Source organism: Pleurodeles waltl, chromosome 5 (assembly GCF_031143425.1).
Source record: "Pleurodeles waltl isolate 20211129_DDA chromosome 5, aPleWal1.hap1.20221129, whole genome shotgun sequence".
Lineage (NCBI taxonomy): Eukaryota > Metazoa > Chordata > Amphibia > Caudata > Salamandridae > Pleurodeles > Pleurodeles waltl.
In genome coordinates, this window is record NC_090444.1 from 571,578,114 (window position 1) to 571,603,803 (window position 25,690).

A 25,690-nucleotide genomic window follows, 5' to 3' on the forward strand; every position below is an offset into this window, starting at 1 on the left:
TGCTGTGTGAATCTTGGGACGAGTGCTGTGATGAAGCATATTTAGAAAAATGTGCCTTTTGAAAGAAATTATGTTCCTTTTGTTCTTGACAGAAGGGTTTGGATACTTTTGTCTGCTTACAGAAAAATGCAGGAGAGATGTAGGCAGTTAGAACATGAAAATAAGAATTTACGTGAGCAAATTAGCCAGAACACATTATTGCAAGATAATGCTGAAATCTATGAAACTGCTGTTTTAGAAGAATCTGGCTTTTCCCATTCCAGCAATGAGGAGGTTAAAACAGCTGTGGACCAGTCTGAGCCTCAGAGTGAGCAGAACAGCCCACAGTTTTTGGCAGTTGAAGTGCATTCCTTAACAGATAACACTGAGAACAGAGCTCGGAATGTGATTTACAGACCGCTTTTGCAAAGTAAAATTAATTCGGACAAGGCAGAAGTACTGTCGCAAAATGTGCAGTTACTGGGAATTTAGTGGAACCCAGAAAATAGACAGATGTTGTCACAAGTAAAACAAAAGATTTTAGAGTTTTTTACTATTTGCACTAAGCAAGAGACACCGAATTTCATGAACTTGTTTGATTTTTGGAAACAGTATAGCCCTCATCTGAGTGAAATCTTAACACTTTGGTACAAAGTAACTAGGAAAAAACATGAGCAGCTGCGCGCTTTTGATTTGGCAAATGAAATAATTCAGACTTTAGGTTTCTGTGCAGTGCAAGAGGGAAACACTGATTTACAAGTAAATCAGGAACAGGGGAAGACAAGAGTGCCCCTGGAACTTTGGACATTAAATGATAATGTAATTCTGAAACCTGAAATATCAAGCATGCAGTGGGTGATTACTTCACCTAAATCTCACAGTTTAGGACAGGCACAGGAGGCTAGTATCATACACTGGATTTGGTACATGCAAGACCGGGCTAGAGTCACTGCAGCCCTACATGAACAGGTGTCACAAGCCCCTTTTCAGGATGAGGAGAGGGTGCAGGAAGTACCACAGGTAAAAGAGTCACCAGTGAAATTGAGTGCACCATTTGAATTTGCGTCCCCTGAGGATAAAAAGCATGTTTGTTTGACTATTGATTCAGATTTGTACAATGTGTGTCAGACTTCAAAGCAAGAGCTGCTCGAGATGTGTCATTTTTACACTGATTCTTGGTTCACTGCCAATGGTTTAGCCGTTTGGTTTTCCACATGGCTTGTACATAACTGATTCAATTCCCTTGCAGATGTTAAAGAGAAAAGTACAGAAATGTTCACCCAGAATTCTGACTTAGTGGGGATGGCTAAGTGGGTGCACCAGAAATGTGGACATCTGGGAGAAAAAGCCACTGACAGGTGGGCAGAGATTAGGGAGATGCACATTCCCCTAGATTTGATAAAAACTGTGATTTTGCAATGTCTTATTTGTCAGCACGCACAACAGCAATCCGTCCCACAAATAATCAAAGATCAGTTGGGGAGAGGAGAGTTACCAGGACAGATATGGCAAATTGATCAGGTTTTAGGGGGAGTGATTGCTGCAGATTACCAAGTCGCAATCAAAATTATGCCGATAACTAGAAAAGAATCAGATTTATTCATACAAATTGGAGACAGAATTGCCCAACTTGTCAAAAGTGCAGTGAATGGAGGTTTGGTAAAGAAGGAGTCGGCCCCATCCCTCTGACAGTGCAAGGAAAGGGAAGCTGTGGTGCAGCAGATAAAAACCTCAGTGCTAAGGTGTGGGTTGAATCCCCAAGTGACCCTCCAGAACCTGCAGAAATTATAACAAAGGGCCCCAAAAATGTCCTGCTGATGATAAAACAAGGAAAGGAAGAGGAAGGGCACATTTCAGATGACAAATGTTATCTGCAAGAAAAGTCATACTTTTTTCTTTTGCAGATCCTACCACGACTCGCCACTGACCATGAGTGTGCTGTGTGGTCTCCCTTCGGGTGTGTGCGTGTGGGGTCGGGGGAGAAACCGAACCCCCAACCTGAACCTGATGGATTAAAGTACAAACCCCATGGATCCATTTTGCGCAACTGGCGCCTTCAGTTCAAGTTCAACTTGTTTGAATACATTCTTCCACTGGAAATAAGCAACCTTAACAGTTAACTGTCTGTGTTTTTATGTGTGGAACTCTGACTTTTGCTTACATTACAGCAAACCTTTCAGGTGGACCGTGTACCTTTACATGAGTAGAACTCATGCTACATCCACTCGCTGTTTTAGAGACACTGTTCAATCATTTATTATCCCAATCAGAGTATATAAGTTTCAGTCTTTTCATTGTAGATGTATCTGATGTGAAAAGTTATGAGATCAATATGTTAATCCACTTCCATTGCTTTACAGTGATTGCTTTTGTCATTCAAATCTGATTTGCTTATGTTTTTTTGTGTTGATGTTTTTGTTTTTCGTTTTTGTTTGAAATAAGAGGTATGTAAACAAAAATTCACTGGTCATAGGGTGGAATGTGATGCTATTAATTGTGTTTGACCAATGACTGTGTTTCACCACTGCGCATATTAGTTGCTCAATGTTCACCAGTAGCACATTATTGTGTTTTTCCAAGCTGTGTTTTTCCACAAGACAGACCAAGCTGTGTTTTTCACACCAGACCCTAGCTGATAAGAGCACGTAGATTTTGTGTTTACCTCTCAATCCAGTCTGAGAACGAGAGAGGCTTGGAGAATTGGCCACTCTCCAAGTTTCTTCGGTTCTCACACTGAGTTTGCTTTTAAGGGATGGCTCTGGACAACAGAGTTAGAAACTATCTTGACTTCAGACAGGAACGGGAGTCAGTTGCCTGTCCCCGTTTGGGTAGAAAATCTCTTTCTCTCAGTTGAACCGGAGTCATCAACTTGAAGCTCCAGAAAGATGAAGCTGAGTTATAGGCCCTACAGCCCTACCCTACGGTGATGCAATTTTGACTTTTATGCTTTGCTTTGAAGTTATGCTATAATATAATCACATGTATTTGCTGTGTACATTGCAACTGAGAAGTACTTTGATATATTTTGCTTTCATTGCTGCGACTACTTTTGAATGTGTGCTTCCAATCTACTAATTTCGTCTCTCAGGAACCTCGTGGTAAAGTAATAATAACAATAAATGTCTTCTTTAAACTAAGAAGTGCATTCCAGAGAGGTTTTGTAAGCTCGGTCATGAGATAAGAGAAGGAAAGCAGAACAGAGGTAAGTAAAACACTTACAAGTCTCAGTTCTGGGGCATAGGCAGCCCACCGTTGGGGGTTCAAGGCAACCCCAAAGTTACCACACCAGCAGCTCAGGTGCAGAGGTCAGGGCCGGTCAGGTGCGGGGGGCAGACCAGGAGGGTTTTGTAGAGCACTGGGGGGGACACAAGTAGGCACACAAAACACAACCTCAGCGGCACAGGGGCAGCCGGGTGCATTGTGCAAAGTAGGTGTCAGGTTTCATGTAGAAAACAATGGAGGGACCCCGGGGTCACTCTAGCGGTGCAGGCAGGCACAGGGAGGGCTTCTCGGGACAGCCACCATCTGGGCAAGGTAGAGGGTCGCCTGGGGGTCACTCCTGCGCTGAATTTCGGTTCCTTCAGGTCCTGGGGGCTGCGGGTGCAGTGTTGGTTCCAGGCGTCGGGTCCCTTGTTACAGGCAGTCGCGGTCGGGGGAGCCTCTGGATTTTCCCTGCAGGCGTCGCTGTGGGGTTCAGGGGGGTCATCTCTGGTTACACACGGGCTCGCAGTCGCCAGGGAGTCCTCTGTGTGGTGTTTGTTTTCTGGATCTCGAGCTGGGGGCGTCGGGTGCAGAGTGTGAAGTCTCACGCTTCCGGCGGGAAACGTGCAGTCTTTGAAAGTTGCTTCTTTGTTGCAAAGAAGTAGCTGGTTCTGAACAGGGCCGCTGTTCACGGAGTTCCTTGGTCCTTTAGTCCAGGGCAGTCTTCTGAGGCTTCAGAGGTCACTGGTCCCTGTCGGATGCGTCGCTGGTTGCAGGTTTTCGAAGTTGGAGACAGCCCGGGGCCAAAGCAGTTGTCGTCTTCCTCCTTCTTGTAGGTCAGCAGTCGTCCTTTTTTCTTCAGGTTGCAGGAATCTGATTTCCTGGATTCTGGGGTGCCCCTAACTACTAGGTTTTGGGGTGTGTTTAGGTCTGGGAGGGCAGTAGCCAATGGCTACTGTCCTTGAGGGTGGCTACACCCTTTTTGTGCCTCCTCCCTGAGGGAGGGTGGGGGGGCAACTTCCCTATTCCTATTGGGGGAATCCTCCAAAATCAAGATGGAGGATTTCTAAAGGCAGGGGTCACCTCAGCTCAGGACACCTCAGGGGCTGTCCTGACTGCTGGGTGACTCCTCCTGTTTTTCTCATTATCTCCCCTGGACTTGCCGCCAAAAGTGGGGGCTGTGTCCAGGGGGCGGGCATCTCCACTAGCTGGAGTGCCCTGGGGCATTGTAACCTGAAGCCTGAGCCTTTGAGGCTCACTGCTAGGTGTTACAGTTCCTGCAGGGAGGAGGTGTGAAGCACCTCCGCCCAGAGCAGGCTTTGTTTCTGTCCTCAGAGAGCACAAAGGCTCTCACCCCAGGGGGGCAGAAACCCATCTCTCAGCAGCAGGCCGGCACAGACCAGTCAGACCTGCACTGAAGGATTGGGTAAAATACAGGGGGCATCTCTAAGATGCCCTCTGCGTGCATTTTTTAATAACTCCAACACTGGCATCAGGGGTATTCTGAGAAGTTTGATACCAAACTTCCCAGTATTTAGTGTAGCCATTATGGAGCTGTGGAGTTTGTTTTTGACAAACTCCCAGACCATATACTTAATATGGCGACACTGTACTTACAATGTCTAGGAATAGACTTAGACACTGTAGGGGCATATTGCTCATGCAGCTATGCCCTCACCTGTGGTATAGTGCACGCTGCCTTAGGGCTGTTGTGGGCACGGCATCCTGAGGGGGATGCCATGTCGACTTTGCCTTTTTCTCCCCACCACCACACACAATCTACAATGGCAGTGTGCATGTGTTAGGTGAGGAGTCCCTTAGGGTGGCACAACATATGCTGCAGCCCTTAGGGACCTTCCCTGGTCACAGGGCCCTTGGTACCACTGGTACCTTTTACAAGGGACTTATCTGTGTGCCAGGGGTGTGCCAATTGTGGAAACAATGGTACATTTTAAGTGAAGGAACACTGGTGCTGGAGACTGGTTAGCAGGGTCCCAGCACACTTCTCATTCAAGTCAGCATCAATATCAGGCAAAAAGTGGGCGGTAACTGCAACAGGGAGCCATTTTCCTACATCCTGTTTATAGGCTATTTGGGTTTAAAGATGAATACTGCAAATGGTAGCAGGGAATTCTACTGACGCCCTGAAATTACACCATATTAACAGAGATAAACTCCTTTATGTCCCAACTTTCACCTAGTTAGCGGTATTGTTTGACCAAAACGGCACTTGGTGACGTCTAATTAAGGTTAGGAAGATACGGTTCGACCAAACTATTGAGGATTTTTTTCAGATTCGCAGGGAAGCTGGGCTCCAAACCCTTGGACGCTATGGTCAAAATTTATACTGCACATCGTTTCTCGATAGACACATATACTGCACATTGTTCCTCCACAGTCACATATGGAGCCTGGGTATCGTGATACCATGACATTTCCCGTCTACAGGACGCTGAAAACTTTTTCTTGAGAAGACATTTGTTGGTACCTGTAGGTCGTTGGCTCTGTATATTATATCTCAAAATGAGAGATACTGTACATAGAGTCCAAGGGTTCCCCTTAGAGGTTGATAGTGGCAAAATTAGATAATACTAATGCTCTATTTTGTGGTTGTGTGGTTATCAGAGGGTAGTATTAAGCATTTGTTGTACACACACAGGCAATAAATGAGAACACACACCCAAAGACTTAACTCTAGGCCAATAGGTTTTTATATAGAAAAATATTATTTTCTTAATTTATTTTAGAACCACAAGATTCAGAATTTAGGTAAGTACATAAATTGAAAGGTACTTCACACAGATAAGTATGGAACTTTGAATTAAAACAGTAATGCACACAGTTTTGGCAAAAATGGCAATAAGCTATTTTAAAAGTGGACTCTGCAAAAATCAACCGTTCCTGGGGGAGAGAAGTATTGGTTAGTTTCTCATGTAAGTAAAGCACTTACAAGTTCAGTCTCCGGGGAATAGGCAACCCACCGTTGGGGGTTCAAGTCAACCCCAAACACCCAGCACCAGCAACACAGGGTGCAGAGGTCAAAGTAGGGCCCAAATAGCATAGGTGCCTATGGGGAACAGGGGTGCTCCGGTTCCAGTCTGCTAGCAGGTAAGTAGCTCCGTCCTCGGGGAGCAGACCGGGGGGGGTTTGTAAAGCAGTGGGGGGGGGTCCCAAACAGGTACACAAAATACACCCTCAGCGGCACAGGGACGTCCGGGTGCAGTGTGCAAAGTAGGCGTCAATGGAGAGACCCGTGGGTCACTCTGGCGATGCAGGCAGGGCACAGGGGGGCTTCTCGGGCCAGCCACCAACTGGGCTAGGATGAGGGCCGCCTGCTGGTCACTCCTGCACCGGTAGTTGGTTCCTCTCGGTCATGGGGGCTGCGGGTAGAGTGCTTCTTCCAGGTGCCGGGTTCCTTTGTTACCGGGCTGTCGCAGTCAGGGGGAGCCTCTGGATCCTCTATGCAGGCGTCGCTGTGGGGGTGCAGGGAGGTCGACTCAGGGTGTCCACGTCGTTAGAGTCACCTGGGGGTCCACTCTGTGGTGTTGGTTCTTCTGGACACGTGCCGGGGGCGTCGGGTGCAGAGCTTGAAGACTCACGCTTCCAGAGTGAGGCTGGAGTCTCTTTAAAGATGGTTTCTTTGTTGAAGTTTTGGACAGCGCCGCTGTCCTCTGGAGTTTCTTTGTCCTTAAGGTGCAGGTCAGTCCTCTGAGTCCTCAGAGGTCGCTGGTCCCGCTGGATGCGTCGCTGTGCAGGTTCTCAGAGTCTGGAGACAGGCCAGTAGGGCTGGGACCAAGTCAGTTGTTGTCTCCGTCGTCTCTGTGGGGCTTTCAGGTCAGCAGTCCTTCTTCTTGTTTCAGGTTGCAGGAATCAGATTTCCTGGGTTCAGGGTCACCCCTAAATGCTCAATTTAGGGGTGTGCTTAGGGCTGGAGGGCAGTAGCCAATTGCTACTGTCCCTGAGGGAGGCTACACCCTCTTTGTGCCTTCTCCCTGTGGGGAGAGGGGCACATCCCTAATCCTATTGGGGGAAATCCTTCAAAACAAGATGGAGGATTTCCTAAGGCAGGGGTCAACTCAGCTCAGGAAACCTTAGGGGCCTATCCTAGCTGGAGGGTGACTCCTCCTTGTTTTTCTTATTATATCATCTGGACTTGCCGCCAAAAGTGGGGGCTGTGTCCGGGGGGCAGGCATCTCCACTAGCAGGAGTGCCCTGGGGCATTGTTACACAAAGCCTGAGCCTTTGAGGCTCACTGCTAGGTGTTACAGTTCCTGCAGGGGGGAGGTGTGAAGCACCTCCACCCAGTGTAGGCTTTGTTTCTGGCCTCAGAGAGCACCAAGGCTCTCACCCCAAGGGGTCAGAAACTCATCTCCTTGGCAGACTGGCACAGACCAGTCAGTCCTGCACTGATGGATTGGATAAAATACAGGGGGCATCTCTAAGATGCCCTCTGTGTGCATGTTTTAATAAATCCAGCACTGGCATCAGGGTGGGTTTATTATTCTGAGACGTTTGATACCAAACTACCCATTGTTCAGTGTAGCCATTATGGAACTGTGGAGTTCGTTTTGACAAACTCCCAGACCATTTACTTAATATGGCCACACTGTACTTACAATGTCTAAGAATAGACTTAGACACTGTAGGGGCATATTGCTCATGCAGCTATGCCGTCACCTATGGTATAGTGCACCCTGCCTTAGGGCTTTAAGGCCTGCTAGAGGGGTGACTTACCTATGCCACAGGCAGTATTTTGTGTGCATAGCATCCTGAGGAGGATGTCATGTCGACTTTGCCTTTTTCTGCCCACCAACACACAATCTGCAATGGCAGTGTGCATGTGTTAGGTGAGGGGTCCCTTAGGGTGGCACAACATATGTTGCAGCCCTTAGGGACCTTCCCTGGTCACCGGGCCCTTGGTACCACTGGTACATTTTACAAGGGACTTATCTGTGTGCCAATTGTGGAAACAATGGTACATTTTTAGGGAAAGAACACTGGTGCTGGGGCCTGGTTAGCAGGATCCCAGCACACTCTTAAGTCAAGTCAGCATCAATAACAGGCAAAACGTGAGGGCTAACTGCAACAGGGAGCCATTTTCCTACAGTACCAAACAGTTTCCCTATATTTCCAGAACTAGGTATAGTGACTTTAGAAGATTCTATTAAACTAACACCCCTAATGGTATGGGGGGGCTATTTGGGCCTAACATTTAACCCTTCTCAATCAGACTATAATTAACAAATGGCTCCATCTTGACAATACACACAACATTGATTGGCTGAGATATTTAAAAGGAACAACTTGCCATCTTAGGGAGAGCCGAAGGGTATTAGAACCCACAGCGAATTTTTGCCATTACAAAACAGCAGTTAAAACAAGATTTTTAGCTGTAAACAAAAACCAAAAAAAGGATGAGTGGATATCTCCTTTTTGTTACCACAGATTTTATAGGACCCACTCTTCTGCGCCCATTTTGCCATTCACAATGATTTTATTTGATTAGGTTTAGGTTCAGCATAGCCCATCCTTTGGTTTCACCCCTCTGATTCACATTCTAGCCAAACAATGTTACATTTTTAAATTTATTTGTAAATTATACACTGCACCTAGGAAATAATTTTGAATCCTATTACTGAGGTTGTTGAATATGAGAAGATGTAGGCCAGCTTTGTTTTATTTACAGCTCTTACAGTCAGAATATATTTGCTTGATGATCTACAAGTTTATTTCCGCTGCTGTACGTTTACGAAATCTAGTGGGGAAATAAATACCCCTATGTAAATGTGGTAAGGACTTCGAGCAATTTTGTTATGTGATTATGCTCGCATTCTGCATAAGGCACTCTTATAAGATCTGTGCTTGGATTTGCACAAGGTACTTTATGATATTTATGAAAGAAACAGGCTTCCTTGCTGAGTCTACGATAATTTTTATTTTGAAACAAGGGCCTGCTTTTATTATGTTTTAAGATATCCTTTTGGTTACTATGTGGTAGAGTCCTTGATGTAAACCTGGCAGACATAAACGTTTACAGTTCTATGCAGCACTTTATGACCCTAATCATCAATACGGACTTCTTGGCATGAGAACTCAGGTTACGACATTTCTTAAGTTCTTAAAATATGGTACATATGTTTGTGTGTGGCACCTTTGAGTTTAACCAAATAAACAGGTCACCTTAGTCAAGTTGAGCACACAGTACTTGACTCAGTTGTGATAGATAATGTTAATAACCGTATGTGGAATTTTATGATTTTACATAATAGAAATGTCTTACTCAGTTTGGAGTATGATATTATACCTGAGCTTTTAACAGTGCAGACGGGCGGTCTGATCGAGCTGGTGACATTTTTTGGATATCTTGATTTGGTTCTGTTTACAACTGCACTTTTGGTCAATAAAACTGAGTTGGGTTGGTTGGGCTGTGGGAATTGCTGAATTATGAAAGTAAGGACTTTATGACAAAGTTATACAGACCAATTATTGTAACAGAGACCAACTAATGTGATGCATCGAACATTAATTCTATGTGATTTTATTTGTATATGTCTTTTATGGTGTACAATCGAAAAAGAATGATGTGATTTGATTGATTTAATATCTAAGTATGATATCACTCTTGTTTAATGATAAAGTGTGGCAGTTGTCTCTGTGTTAATCTGGTACCTTAAGTAGAGTGGTAAACTGTGAGGCCTTTTCTTAGGATCCCTAGGTGGTCAGTGGTTATTTTTGTAAACACTTTTTATTCGAATAACAACACAGATCATTTTATTTTCAAACCATATATTGACAGAGTGTGGTAAAGTGCAATCGCCTTTTCTCAGTGTACAGGTTTCACCACTATGGGCCAGATGTACAAAATACTTATTTTGAATTTCCTAAATAGTGACTTCTTAGAAATCGTTATTTAGGAAATGCAAAATCACATGTACAAAAATAGAGATTCCCTAATAGTGATTCCTACAGCGTAGGAATTGCAATTAGGAAATCGCTATTCCTAATTTGCAATTTCCTAATAGGAAATAGGTTTATAAGCATTCCAAATCCAATGAAGTTTAGTTGAAGCTAGAGTGAGGGGAGCGAGGATGGCTGCCCTATGTACAGATTATGCTGAGATTCAGGCAACTGGATGAGGTGGAAATCGTTATCCTAGTGTATGGCACATTGGGACAAAAGGACGCTGATTTGTGTTATCAAAGTTATGTTTGAGTGACAGGCACATTGTGCAATGGTTTGGTAAGTATTGAGAGGCCTGCTACACAGATGCCAGAAGAGGGGGATTTGAGATTTATGGTTTCATACCTGCAGCAGGGAAGATACTGATGGCTAGACATAATTGCATAATACCCGCTTCTTACTCAGTAGGCGTTTTAGGCATGACATGAGTAACTCAAAATTGTCTCCTTGAACACAAAAAGAACAAAGCAGGGAGTAGGTACAGAAGGTCTAGACATCCACAATTTGGATATGGTTCTGCAGCGGGGAACACACCTGAGAAACAACAAGTATCAAATGGGATCTAAAAGGCCAAGACATTTCAGTGAGTCTGCTGGGAACAACTAAGATTTCTTACTATAAGAAATGTAGGGTTGGTCATTTCAAAACTGACATCGTACAGGTCTTTAGAAAAGGTGAGTGGCCAAAAAATGTCATCTGTGGCTGGCAGGACTAAAGCATGCATACAGAAGGTTAAGGCCTAAGAGTCGCTTGTGACTTGGACTTTCATGAAGTTGTCTATTTGGGCAAAGCAAACTGAATACCATGCTCTACTAGGCAGTGAACAAAAGCACAAGTTTTAATTTCCCAAAAAAGGCTGTTTGAGGTAAGCAACAGGCAATTAAAGTATTACTGTGACTTAGAAAAAGGGATGGGGTGACTGTGGATAGGGCAAGTATTTAGTTCTGTGGGGGAGGAAGTAAAGGTAAATAGAGAGATGGCACAAACTTACATGCCTTTCAGCCCTTCTACAGCACTGGCACAGGGAAGGAGATTGGTCACCATCACTTTGAAGCAAATGTAAAGGCGTCTAAGCAGACAAATGTGAACAGGGAGTCACTAGAGCTATATTTAACAGTAAAAGAAGTAGTTGAGGTTACCAATGAGCTTCTGTGTGGGAACACACTGGGCCCAAACTGTTTGTGCACTGAATTCTTTATGCACGTTAAAAACGATTAAACCTCATGAAAGTAACAGATATAGTTAGCCAATCTACACTTACCTACTGTTGTGTTCAGTTACAATCCTGGAAAGATAAATTAAAACTGAACTTCATGGCAATATCCTTGCCCAATTCAGAGCCAATGGGGCACTGTCAGATACCATCTGCATAGAAAGAGGCCTAAGACGAGTTGCCCCTATCACTGGTGTTAAAATGTTGTTACCATTTGCTCTTAAATCCCCTTCCAAGTTGAATTAAAGCGGGAATCTTACTGAGAGGTCTCAGATGGAGCAGGGGATGGGGCTGAAGTATAAACCCATGCAGATGACATTGTTTCATTCTAGGCAGAGCAATCCATTAAAAGACTGACAGAGAGCTTTTTAGGGTGTTTAGTAGACACTCAAAATTCAAAGACATAATGGATATTACACCCTTTCAAGAAGTGGAGACTGAAACTTTATTTCCAATGCCCTTTCGAGGTGAAGAATCAGAGTTTCAGCTATATATCTACATGTGTGACAAAGGACAGGGAGGACCTCACGGCATCAAACCTATTGAGGGAAATAATAAAGTCTGATGAAAATGTTCAAATATCGTGGAAGATTCCACTTTCATTTGCAGCGCTCTTCTAAATAATAGTGCTCCCTGGGTTCTTATACATGCACAAGATCACACTGTAGTGGATACCACTGGAACTTTTTAAAATAAAAAGATAGATGGGATATTTTGCAAAATCATAGGGGAATAAGGCACTGCAAGAATGTGCTTGACAATGCCCAGCATGGGAATGTACGATGGAGAATAGCCCTATTGAATCTGCAAAATATTATTGGGTGTCTGCCTTAGTGATCGCACAGTGTAGGTTTTTGCGTCAGAGCAAGAGAAATTATTGAGGATAGAATGACATGCACTTCAGAAAGGGGGTGCTCAAGGGTATATTAGGAAGAAAGGACCTGAAATCTATTTCCAGTGATAAACGCATAGACTAAACTGTAAGAACACCCTGACCACGGCCACACCTCTGAGGTTAAGTTGCAACTTGATGCAACTGACAAAGTTGTATGGGTTTAGATAGTGGAACCTTTTTTTAAATCTCCACATTAAGGGATGTCTGTTGACAGAACAAGCTAAAGACATTTGATCAGTTACACAGCGAATACTCATTGGCAGAGAGGTAAGATTTCAAGTAGCTGCAACCAAAGCATGCCATTTTAAAGACGAGAGAAACAGGTGGATGGCATTCAGCACTGCTCTTCAATACAGAATAGTCAATTAGCAGAACAACAATTCATAAAATAAAAGAATGGCCCTTGAATGCCTGACATCCCAGTGTGGGAAAAGCTGGGATCAATGGAAGCTACACAGTGCAAAGAATTGCTATTGTACTCAAGGTAAGTGGGCTTGATCTAGGCCCGGTTTACAGAATATACTACACACAAATACAAATTTAAGAATTCAGGATAGCAAAAGGTAACCTAATATTAAGGGGATGCGGGCAGACGTTCAGTGTTTTATACAGTTTAACGGTGCCCCATGATCCAAAGGTCCTGAATGGAAGTTGTTAGTCATTTGTCCATGGATTTGGACAATGGGATTGAAAAATAAAGCAACAACTATACTGTTCAGCTTATGGGACCATGATGCACTACCTAAATGCACCAAATACTATGGAATATTGGTCTGACTGAATTTGGAGAGTAATTGACTTTTATCTTGTCCACAATCAGCATTTCCACAAACAGTTTCACAGTCTGCCCTTCTGCCCATTCAGGCATCCCCGTAAGTTATATGATCAATTGATTCTATATACCTTCTATCCTCAGTATTTGCTATTACCTACCTCCTCCCAATTGTGTCATCTCTGCCACTAAGGACTTGATGTCTTGCCTGTGTACCACAGGTTTCATTTCCACTATCCCTCCTCTCTTGGAAACGTTTTGTAGGTCCTCTTGTAAGAGGTTTACATCTCTCACCAAAATGTGTACCTTTTGCTTCACTGTTCGGAGTTACTTTACTACCCCTATACATCTTTTAAGGATGACCTTGGGACTGCCTGTGACTGCTATGTTGGGCAGTATCCCTCGCAGAGTCTCTAATGTACCACTAGTTTCTCAGGGTCATAATGATAATGCATTCTAACTTGAAGAAAAAAAAATGACTTGCTTTGGGCACTTGAACCTCTCTTCTCTGTAGTGAGGGAAACATAAAAGGCTGATTCAAGAGGTGGCAGGGCTTACCCTGCACCCAAGACCTACCCAAAGCTAGGTTAGCCAACTTGGCAAGATCAATGAGTAAAGGAGTGTCCGCCTCCAGCCAATCTCAGCTTCTGACTTGTCAGGGTCCCAGAATGGGAAAAGGCACAAGTTTCAGGACCTGGGTCAGCCATGACAGCTTCCGCTTGCCCTTCTTGCTGCATTGTTTTCACTGTTTACAGGGATTTCAATGAAGGTGGGCCAGGTATACTAGCAGTATTGCTGCATTTAGGTATGCTGGAGGGAGGGGGAACTGGCGTGGGAGCGGGTGGTGATGAGAAAGGCAGAGTGCTTGAATATATGAGTTCATGCATATCTGGTGGTTGAGGTTGGGAGGGCCCTACTGGCTCTTAGCGGCCATATCCTTGCCATAATGTAGACATTCATTTAAATATTCTGAGTATCCCTTGCATTACAGTGGGCTTCCCTTGACATACTCTGGCTATTCCTGTTGACATTCAGACACCCCTGGTCATCCTTTGACCATGGGCACATTCAATGAAATTCTGGCTAAAACATGTTTCAATATTCTCCTAACAGATCTCACAACAGTGAAATAAAACTGAAAAATAATCTTCCTATCTCACACATCTCAATTTCTCAGACAACCCACTTTACACATGTAGAGCCTTATTTCAAATGCCTAGCATTTTGGTGGATTAGTATCTTTGGCAGCATTAAGTAACAGGTACAGTATCCTCTCTTGATTTTTATTTGGTCTACTCACAATAAAGGACAGCCTCTAATATTTATGCTCTGTGCATCCAATACGTTAGGTTTTACCTATGTTCAACCTTTTCAAGTTGTAAAGTTTTGCTGGTGAAAGATGGAGAAATATCGCTGGATAGGCAAAAAGAAAAAGTCTGCAAAATTTAGGAGTATGCTCTTGTTTGCACCTGATTTGGGATTTACACAATGCTCAGACTGAGGCTGTAAAATGAACACTACAGCTATTCTAAATACACAGTGCTTTCTACTTATCAATTTCCAACTTGGTAAAAGAGAATTAACCTATGTACTGACTTACATGTCACCCCTAGCCCACTCAGTTACAAAGTGGGGAATGTTCACACCTAGTCAAACTTGCATTCATCTTTGGCACTCTACCATATATGGAAACACATTAATTGACATAAAACTGTTCCAAATTATATTGGACCCCCTTTTTCATACAGTTTTTCACATCAAGAAAACATGTCATCCACAGATCGATAAATAGATATTTTCACATCAGTAAAAACTTTTCCATTACATTCTACCTACCCAAAAGCAGCTCCTCCTCTTTCATATCCAAATAAATGGTCAAAGCCAAATTCAGAAACCCCATTTGCTTAGCTCACTTCGGAATAATTCTGAATTGCTTTTTCCAACAATTAACACGACATACAATCTAAATACTACCATGCAAGACTGTAAAAAAAAAAAAAACAACATTCAAGGTCAGCCTTCATCCACACCACAGGTTATACACAAAGAAGCACACAGCTCTACAGAAAAAGCATCAGAAGACTGGCAAGAAATCTGCAGGAAAGCCGAGATGGTATATCATCCTTAAAACTTGGTAAGAGTTTTTAAGTTTCTGACTCCAGGTTAAGGTATGACATCTATGACTTACTTACAATTGTTTACACTGTCTCATAGTACAGCATTTCCAAATAATTAATTTACTTTAAACATCAATAGCACATTTGATGGTGACTGAACCCAAATGATTTTAGTATGCTTCAGTATTGTCTGACTGCCAATAATTTATTTTCATTTCCTTGAGGATGCTATATATGGAAACTTCTATTTTGAAGACTAAGGCTTGTTTTTCTGTGTCACACTTCGCAATATTTATGCAAACTCACAATACTTTTAATGTCAGCAAAAACCTTTTGCTCACACAATTCGAAGGAAGCAGCAATAGATGGTTTGTATTTATATCTGGCCATTTGAAACCAGTTTTTGCTTCACATCAGATCCTGTAGGAAAACCTTAAATATTCCACTCATTCAGAGAAACCGCAACCCTTCATTGAATGTTTATGTTTAGGAGCACTCCATGTCTAGTAATGTCATCAATAAAGGAGTTAAATAAAGTAAGCAGAAAAATCTACAACTCCATATCCTTGGGGCCTTTCTCACACCTATGGCAATGACCAGCATTTTTCAAAAAAGACAATTAGGTTTGACTAAACTAAATAGACAAGTAGGAAAAGAACAGTGCATCATTAGAAAACTGTGGGGAGGGTAAAAAGCTCAATGTCTATTTTTAGAAAAACTAAGAAAGGAAATTAACATTTCAGTAAAATCAATAAAGTAATTCCTAAGGTTTCACTGAAGTGTTTAGCATTGTTTATGACTATCATGGTATTCTCTGATACAGCCCAGTAGTGGAATACAGTGGATATTGAAATTTGCTGCTAAGACCCTTGGAACTTGGGAAATCCAAAGTAGCTGAAAGCCCTAGGTCTGAGGCCAAAGAGGAGGAGCTGAAAGATTAAATGGAATACTGTGGCGTAGGCCTAGAAAATTGATTAGCTTGAGTTGACAGATGTGTACAAAAGAATGTTTGCTAACATGCACAATCTAAATTTGCTTTGTACCTCAATTAATGTTTTTGTCCTATGTCTTACAACAGAAACAACAACTTGACTCAGCGAAAAGCAAGCAGCTTTCTCAAAATATGAAGCAGGACACTTTAATACTTATCAAATTGAATTAGCTGTAAGGCTAAAACAAGTTGTTTGTGCATGCTTCACTAATGTAAGGCACTCAGTAAATACCATTAAGAAATATATCACCTATTAAAATGAAACATTTGTGTATCCTGAAAAGGTTTGAGAAGACATATGGAAGATGGAAACCTTACTTTTTTCACAAAATCCACCTCACAAAACTCTTGAAGTATTCCCAAACAAATGTTGCAGGTTTGCTGATGATTGTTTTTTGCAAGATTATTCTTGTCCACCACTGGTGAACATGCAGCACTGCTGGTGGTCTCATCACAAGTTGCTTCTTCTGTGCTCTCGCATCGGATTTTCTTGCATGGTGGGCCATCTGTTTCACCTTCATCTTTCAAGCACTGTTCCAACCCTTGGTGAGGTGTCAAAAATGCTTGAAGATCCAGAGCCAAATCCTATGTAGCGATAGGGAGATCGGTATAAGCCACTCATGTACAATAGAATCATTCACAATGGTCTTTGCAGTATGGAAATGTGATATATGTATGCACAATATTACCAAGGCATGAATACATTACAAACATGCAAGCTTCACCTAAAAATTAAAAAGTGTGCAAAGGGGAATATGAGGAATGACTAAGGAAATGAAATGCAAATTTGTTTACCACCAGAAAATCTGTAAAATTTTCAGCATCCCTATCTAACATGAACAACTAATATTCATCTAAATAGATCTGGCCTAAATACCTCTTGGCAAGTACGCCATTCGAAATTCAGAAGGGTTGAATGTTCTCCATCTAGACTGCATATGAAAACATCTTATATAAAGGAAAATATATAGAATAATGTAAAGAATCAAAAAGCTTTCATTTTCTTCAACCTACATATGGATTCCTTACGCATGCAGAGAGGTTTGAGAACAAGAGCTTAAGTCACTTTTGTGTATAAATATCATTAAGGCTGCACTTTATGGAACTCAAACACTATGCATGTATCACAAGGGAATGAACATAAACAGTCAAACTACGCATACTAATTTATGAATTGCTCCCATTTACTTCCTAGTAACCATTCTACTCCAAAGTGCACTGCTGTGACCATAATAAGAATAGTTAATAAAAAGCATAAATACGTTATACAGCCTTTTACAGCTTGGTGTACAAAGAGCATTTCTCGGATGTTGTCAGTAACTAAATTACAATAAAAAACAAGCATTTGCAATACAATGGGTGTCGCATTTGCTCGGGTTAGAGTTATTAGTGTTGTAAACTAGAGGATGCGTGGCAAAGCATATGTGCAGAGGCGGCTGCCGCAAATCTCAAGGGGGGGGGCCGCCGCAAATTTCAAGCGGAGGCAGGGCAGGGGTGTGCATGTGGCCAGAGGAAGTTTACAATTTTCTTTTTTTTAAATATATATATATTTTTTAAATGAGCGCAAGTGCATTGTGTAAAACCCAGCGAGATCGCGCTGTGTAGGAAATAAAAAGATTAAGTAGTCCAGAAACCATGCTGAAAACATGGAGTCTCGTATGTTTTCAGTAGTTGCCCGGTGCGCTCGAAGAGGACTAAACACCCCAGAAAAAGGCACGACGTATGCATGCCCTTCACAAATGAAATCAAGCAAATTTTAAAAAGCAAGCGCACTAACCATTGAAAGTGACGGCCGTGACATGGGTGTGGTTAAAAGCCCACAGCGAGATTACAACAGAGGCCAGAGAGCTTGTGCGCTAGCGGTGTACTTTTGTTCACCTCAATTTTGAGAGTACTGGTGCATCCATTGCTGAATGCAACCTAATGTGTTGTTGCTTGTTTGAAGACACTTACACTGTAACACATCAGCTAAAGACTTTGAAAAATGTGTTATAGATAAAACAGTGTGCTAATGAAAAGGAAGCAGCTTAGAAAGTGCAGTAAGAGCCTTGATTTAAAATGAGAAATTTATTCTGAAACCTTATATGAACTAGTATACTGCGCTTGCGTAGCAACACCACAAAATCGAAGGACGCATCGGGGGCAGGTGCCAGACATCTGCAACATCTGTGCAACGGGTCGATCCTTCTCCTTCAGCACAAACATGGTGAGTCAGTCTAAAGGTGGAAAGAGGATGAATTAGTCTCAAGATGTGACACAAATATAATCAAAAGACAGTAAACTAGAAGTTTCAAGTACCTGCAACTATTTTGTCAATTTCTTGTTGCTGGGTATCATATATGATTTATTGTACAACCACACAACAAAGACCCAAGTATGGTTTTGTTTATATGTTTTTATACCCACATTCGATGATTAACTCACACATATCAAATCTTAAACAAATATAATCAAACCTATGTCTAGAATCTGAAAATTAATAAGCAGTGCGATTGATTAGGATGGTTATACACAATTTACAAAAATCAAAAGCAAATATAATTATTGTTTGCATTAACTCAGTCTCTATTCTGATTTCTATATGATTACGAAATAGTTTATACAAAGTTTAAATTACCATAATTATCTACCAACCCCAGTGCCCCCGAATCAGAATATATTGCCTTATTGATCATGATTTCATAACCTTTTACAAGATCACCTGTTACCAGCACCTACCCCCTCAAATACAGAGAAAAACTGATAGGATGCACTTCCTCTGAATAAGAAGACTGTTTAGAAACTTAAACAATACAAAACGTAGATTGGTCCAACTTTCCCAAGTGTACTTCCAATTGATGAATATTATTGACCCTCTGATTTTGCATTTGATTGACTTCAGGGTACTCTGCAGACCCGGTTCCGAGTGATGTATACTAGAGGTATGACCTAATTTGTTCTTGCTTTCCTAAAAGGACATAGCCTCTGAAGAGGATTGCTGCAGTGCCTTAAGAGGTGCAGTAGTGTCCAGCATGGAGAGAAGGGGCTGGCCTCCGATTAATCAGAAGACCTGCACATGCCCAAACTCACAAAACAGCTACATGACAGGTGCCCCAACACACTGCGATATCCAGGATCCTTGAAGTTCAGCTCACCAGGGCTCAAAGAATCACTTGGGTCATTGAGATGTAGAGACTCATTTCAGTATTTATCTTTGAGTTCTGTCAGTTGGACTGCGTGGAACTTAAACATTCCTTTTAGAGTGCTCGCAAGCAGGCATAGTGTTTATATTTCAAGGCGGCCTACGTGAGCATGCCATCAAAGATATTCAGTATTCCTGGTGTCAACTAGGGCCGAAATTTCTAGGACCATTAACTTAGTTTTGTACTAGGATGCATCATCCTGGTTTTGTGGACAAAATGTAGTGACTCTCTTCTTCGCCCTTGGCATCTTGATTATCCTCCCAAAGATTATGGGTAGGTTTGGCCATGTGCAGCTTCTTCTAAGCAGGGTTTTCGACTAGCACGCCGTCACAAATTAATTTATTGTGCTACACACTGATTATGTTTGCCATTCAGCTGACTTTGTGTAGAGCTACTTGTGTGCAATTTCAACAATGGCATCTTCGGTGTTTTGTTTTTTTTAGACTTTGTACCCTTTAACTCAGCTTGTCAGCTCTCCTGCTGATTTCCTCATTTATTTGCATGGTGGTGAAGGCCAGCTCCTTGTGGGGGCCCCTGTAATTGGACAGTTGCAAGAACTGCCATGACTCAAAGATGTGTTGCAGGGGCATTTCTGGTTTTCTTAGAATCAGCTGTCTTAATTTTGAAGGGGAGGACTGGAATAGCTGCACTAATCAGCTCTATCAGCTGGACATGACTTGCATCAAAGTATTCATTGGCTCCTTTATTTTATTTATTTTTAGATTTATATACCATGTGCCAGACACAGGAGTTTCAGAGGAATTCAAATGAGGATAAAAACATGTATTGAAAGTCAAACATATGGTGTATCATGTAACATATTAGACAGCAAGAAGTTCACACATGAATTAAACAGTATATGGTGACCATTTTCAATATCTATTTTACATGGGCCAGGCATTATAGCTCTTTAAGGAAAGAAATATAAAATGTGTTCATTTATGATAGGTACTCATCTGACAGACTTATAGCTGAAAACCTTCAATTGTCAGGGATGTCGTCATCCTTGAGGAAACTGTTGGAACCATTGGTGTTTGATTTCCTTGCAAATTTTCAAAAGAAGGTTTGTGCTATATTAGGAGGAATCAAGCTCCTAATTTTAAGAACACTGCTTGAAAACTATTGGGAAATGATACTTTATTTCTTGAACCAAGACAATTTTAGCAACCTGGATTCTGAACGTCAGAGTGTGTCTACAGCATGATGTGGTAATTTTTTATGTCAAGTTTGTCAAGGTGCTCTGGTTCATGCTTGAAGAAGGCAATTTGGAATATATTTTGCATTATTGTACAAAGCCATATGAGAGTAATGAGGATTGGGTTGATATATTCAATGTGATTCACTTCTGAGGACAATCATGTTGGTGTGTGTAGGGTTATCTTCAGTAAAGCTGGATGTATGTTATGAATACCTGTGAAGAAAGTGGAGTCTAGACAAAAACAGAGGTTGTACTGCAGTTTTAAATTTGTATGGAATGTACTAATTTATCATTTTTGTGTTCTTGGAGACGGGGTGGCACGAGCTGCAAAATTTCAATTAATCTTTCACACCCCTGGAAAACCGGCTTGGCAACTGTTTCCTCTCTCCTGTCCCAAGTGTCAGCCTGTCTGCCTGAATAATAGATCAGCCCATTTCCTAAGTGTTACCAATTTTCCCTGCAAAGGCGACTTCTCCTTTGAAGCTCACTTTAAGTCCAACACCTGCGTGACTTCCTGCAGGAGGGAGGTGACACCTCCTTCTAGAACAGGCCCCTAGTGTATCCTTTCCCAGGATGGCAGAAAGTTGTCTGGGCTACAGGACCCCGTGTGCAACCAGTATGGGCACAGGGGACTGAAGGCAACAAAGTGGCAGCTTTGCTAAAGTTGCACACTGCAGCTTGTTACATTCATTGTATCAAGTTGGGCTAACTTTAATGAGTTGTTTAATATCTTGGATGACCCACTTTGCTTGGAACATTTCAGAGATAGCACAGCTGAGGGGTCAGGGTGAACTCTGTGTTCAATATTTGGCCGGCCAAGCTTTTCCAAAGTAAAAACAACATTTTACTGATTTTACTACCAGAACATGTAAAATACATGTTCTATTATGAGATATCTTTCACCCTGCCTTAGGGCTCACCAGGCCTACAAAAGGGTGACATACACATATACCAGGGGAAGTTTGGTTTTGTCACTGCTTTAAATGGCAAACTCGAGCAAGGTGTTAAACTGCTCTTCCAGCCCGCAATGGTGGGCTGGGGGTCTCGTGTTACTTGTGTCTCACCCAGGGTGGCACAACCAATTCATGGGGGGACCTTCTAGCTTACATGCCCTGGGTACCATTTACTATGGACCCGAGGGTAAGCTAACTCAGCCAACTGAGTAGAAGCCAATGCAACATATCAGTTTATGGGTAAGGGCACAGGCACTAAAGTCAGGTTAGCATGCCTTGGTGCACTCTCAGAGTCCTAAAACCAGCAGCATCAGTGCAAAAACATGGTGGTGACTGTTGGACCTGGCCCTTTATGCAGGGTTGTCCCAAGACTTTGCTGAACTCGTTTTTGTTGGTTTAATGACTCTGGACACTTTATCATTGCTGACCAGTGCTAAAGCGCAGGTACTCTAAACATGGTAACACTGGCTTATCCACAACCGACACATTTAATTTACTTGTAAGACTCTAGTAAAGTGCACTGTATTTGCCCATGGCCTGTAAATTAAATGCTACTAGTGGGCCTGCAGCACTAATTGTGTCACCCACTAGTGTGGATCTTTAAACATGTCTCATGCCTGTCACTGCAGAGCCTGTGTTGGCAGTTTTGAACTACCATTTCAACCTGGCAAGCACACCCACTTGCCAGGCCGAAACCTTCCTTTTTATTACATGTAAGTCACCCCTAAGGTAGGCCTTAGCTGGCCTCAGGGGCAGGGTGCAGTGTATTTAAAAAGTTGGACAGGTGCTTTTAAGTTTAACATGCCCTGACAGTGAAAAACTATTAAATTTGTTTTTCACTGCTGCACGGCCCATCTCTCCCAAAGGTTAACATTGGGATCTGCCTGTCACTAATTACACACGGGATAGTTGACAGCTGGGATCTCTACATTCCCTCTAGGCAGTCATGCAAAAAGGGAGCTGGGGTGTGACATTTACATCCTGATGGCCCATCCCCAGGTTGATGGGCCTTCCTGGGCTATATGGGAGGGAGGAGCTGACACTTGCTCCTAAACAGGGCTGTGTCTGTCCCCACACAAAGAGCTACATAACCCCCTGCAGAGTGTCTGAAGCCAGGGAAGGAAGGGCAGGGAACTGGTGGACTTCGAAGGCCTCGCTATGAATTTTCGCCCATGTGGAAAGCACCCTTTTTTACATGGTTAGCCACCACTTTTTGCCTGGTTTCTGATGTGACTTTGACCGTTAGAGCACTGGGTCCCTTCTAATCAGTCCCCAGTGCCAGATCTCTCTCCCCAAATCTGTACAGTTGTTTTGCACAACTGACAAACTCTTTAGCTACCACTGTAAGCTACCCACAGTACCTAGGGTCTGGGGCACTAAGGAAGGTCTCTGAGGGCTGCAACAATTGGCCACCCTCGGGGACCCCTCACCTAACCCACACAGTGCTGTCATTGCAGACTGCATGTGTTGGTGCAGGCTAAATTGAAAACATGACCTGTTACACATTCCTGTTTGCCAAGTGCCCTATCACTGCATGTGCAAGTCACCCCTCAGGTAGAGTGCACCAAGGCACATGTGAGGGCATATTAGCATGAGCATTTATGCCCCTGCTATGTCTCTGTCGATTCTGAGACATAGTAAGTGCACAGGGAAGCCATATTAAATGCATGTGCTGGACACTAGTCATTACAAGTTCCCCTGCTACATAATGGCGTCTCCGAATCCTGGGATGTTTGGCATCAAACATCTTAGAATAATAAACCCTCACTGATCTCAGTGATGGATTTATTACAAAATGCACAAAGATGGCACCTTAGAGGTGCCCCCTGAAAACCTACCAGCTACAAGTGTGCTGAGTGACTGGTCCGGACTAGTTCAGCCACCAAAAATTAGTTTCTGGCCCCCCAAGGTGTAAGCCAGTGCTCTCGAGGGATTGGCACAGAGGCCTGCTCTGGACAGAGGTGTGACCTCCTCTCCCAGGAAGGATGGACATTCCAGGGTGGGGAGCTTCAAAGGCCTTGCCGCCTTTGTAATGCAACCCAGGTCCCTCTGGATGGTGGAGATGACCAATCCCACTTTTGGCCATAGCACAGGAGGGAAAATTAATTAAATAAGTAGGAGTGACAACTTCATGTCTGTCCCATCCCTAAGATGGGCGTGCTGAAGTGGACACTACTTTTTTTTAATTCCTCCATCGTGTTTGGAAGGAATTAGGCCACTAGGGTTAGGGTTATGGTCATAAGAAGGATGTAGTCACCCTAAAGGTGGTCAGCCCATTGGCTACTGCCTGGCACTCCCTCTAATGCCCCTAATTTGAGTATTTCAGTAGAACCCCGGAACCCTAGTACTCAGATTACAACAACCTAAGAAGACCCAGGCAGAGAAGAGTTGCACTTGCAGAAAAGGAAACGAGAAAGCAGCTGACCTGGAACTAGCCTCCCCGGTCTGCCTGCTTACCTCAAAGGATCCTGCACAAAAAAGCCAACTTGTCCAGTCTTCAATAAAGACTTAAGACTCCCGTGGGCAGTGGACTTGCCCTGCAAGAAGAAACTCCAAAGAAAAGACACTACAACGGCTGGAACCCCAGAAACCCGACATCAGAAGTGGCCACTGCACCCGAAATCCACAACCTAAGGTGAAGCCAACCAACTGTGCCAACACGGTCCCCAGCTGCCCAGAGACTGAGTAGTGCGGTCTGACCCATCTTGGACTCTCCTGAAACACCTGCAGCCTCTACACACAGGCCCCTTCTCCCACAGGATTGTGGTGAGAGAAAATCTGACAGCTCAAGCAGCCACTGTACCCGTGGATCCCTGACCCCAGCTGACGTGGGCAATCAATGCCAACAATGTTCCCTGGCTCCTAAGAGCTCGAGTCCACCTTGGGTCCAACCCTACCAGACTCCCTAATAACGCCTGCAGGCTAAACACACAGAACCCCCTGACCATGAGTCCTCCTGGACATGAAAACCCAACGCCTAAAGACACCCCTGCATCCGTCGCCCTTGGGCACACGAGGTGTTCCGGGACGTAGGTGCACCTTTGGTCCTTTTCTCAAGTGTACTACCTACCTGCTTGTTTTCTGACTGGCTTCCTAGCCAGAGCCTGCAGACTGTCTTCACAAGGACCAAACTCCCATAGCAAACCATTGGGGACCCAACGCCTTCCTGCACCTCTGCGCCCGGTCGCCCCAGTGCCATTGGGTGTGACCTGTTGATGTGGTTCTGATCAGTGCCCAGTACTTATCTTATCTCCCTGAGATTGGCTTCGTAAGTCGTTGTTAACCTTGTGTTTGCTGAACATTGTTTTTTTCCTCCATAGGAAAACATTGAGAGAACTCTGAAAATTGCACTGTGTCCATTTTTGAAACTGCAAAGTATTTATGCTTAAAAGTCTACGTACCTGATTGTGAAGTTCTTGGGTCTGAAACATATATAAAAAGAAATGTTATTTTCCTAAATTGGTCTTGTATTTATTCTGAGTGTGTCTCATTTATTGCCTCTAAGAGTCCAAAAAATGCTTAGCACTATCCTCTGATAAGCCTAACTGCTCGCCCACACTACCACAGAATTATAGGGCTCGAAAAATCCACTCGACCACTCGCATTGGCGAGTCTTATTTGATCAGGTCGAGCTATTTTTAATACTTACTTGTCCCTTCTGGCAAGTTCACACTGAACAGCTGTCCTGCTCTGTTGAAAAGTGGAGGGGCAATAAAAGATGCCTTTAAATCTTGCTCTTATGTCACATTTGCTCTTAGTTCACAGACAGAGGTCAAAAGTCAGTTGTTCTTACAATTAATTTTCCTTCTGAGTGCAGAGTTGCAGGACTTTGTATGGTGAACTGTGTGACCTGATGCTTAGAATATAAAATAAAAAGATACAGGGTGTCAGGTTTTTCCTAACACACATTTAAATGACTAACTCAACTGTGCAAAATTTCAAAATATATTTCAGTAGGTGTGAAAGCCCTTTTTTATATTCGTGTGATGAAAAAATATTTTAATAGGATGAAAACAAATCAGAATACTTTACATGTTGATGTGCAAAGGATGTGTTTAGAGGTTTTTGGATATTTCTTGGAAAGTTACTGTGCATAGATGACAATATGTTACCATATCATGGTTTAGCAATATATTTATTAAAATTGAGTGTTTAAACAAACTGAGAAAAACTCCTACCCTGACGGCAATGTTGCTAATAAACTAAAAGAAGTCCTAGCTTATGTGCGC

The 25,690-nt window shown here is 43.0% G+C and overlaps 1 protein-coding gene across 5 annotated transcripts in view; it reads right to left on the minus strand.

The window, feature by feature from the left end:
• PUS10 (pseudouridine synthase 10) overlaps positions 1 to 25,690 on the minus strand; it is a 322,578-nt gene that overhangs the window by 287,718 nt on the left and 9,170 nt on the right. For 3 of the 5 annotated variants that reach the window (XM_069234384.1, XM_069234385.1, XM_069234381.1), the window contains exons 2-3: positions 18,208 to 18,344; positions 16,447 to 16,713 (exon numbers count right to left, since the gene is read on the minus strand). In XM_069234384.1, coding sequence (XP_069090485.1) covers positions 16,447 to 16,713; positions 18,208 to 18,333 — 393 coding nt within the window. In that variant the 5' untranslated portion in view covers positions 18,334 to 18,344. Of the gene's footprint in view, positions 1 to 16,446; positions 16,714 to 18,207; positions 18,345 to 24,862; positions 24,884 to 25,690 lie in introns of all 5 variants that reach the window. The other 2 variants (XM_069234383.1, XM_069234382.1) reach the window with 1 other exon arrangement.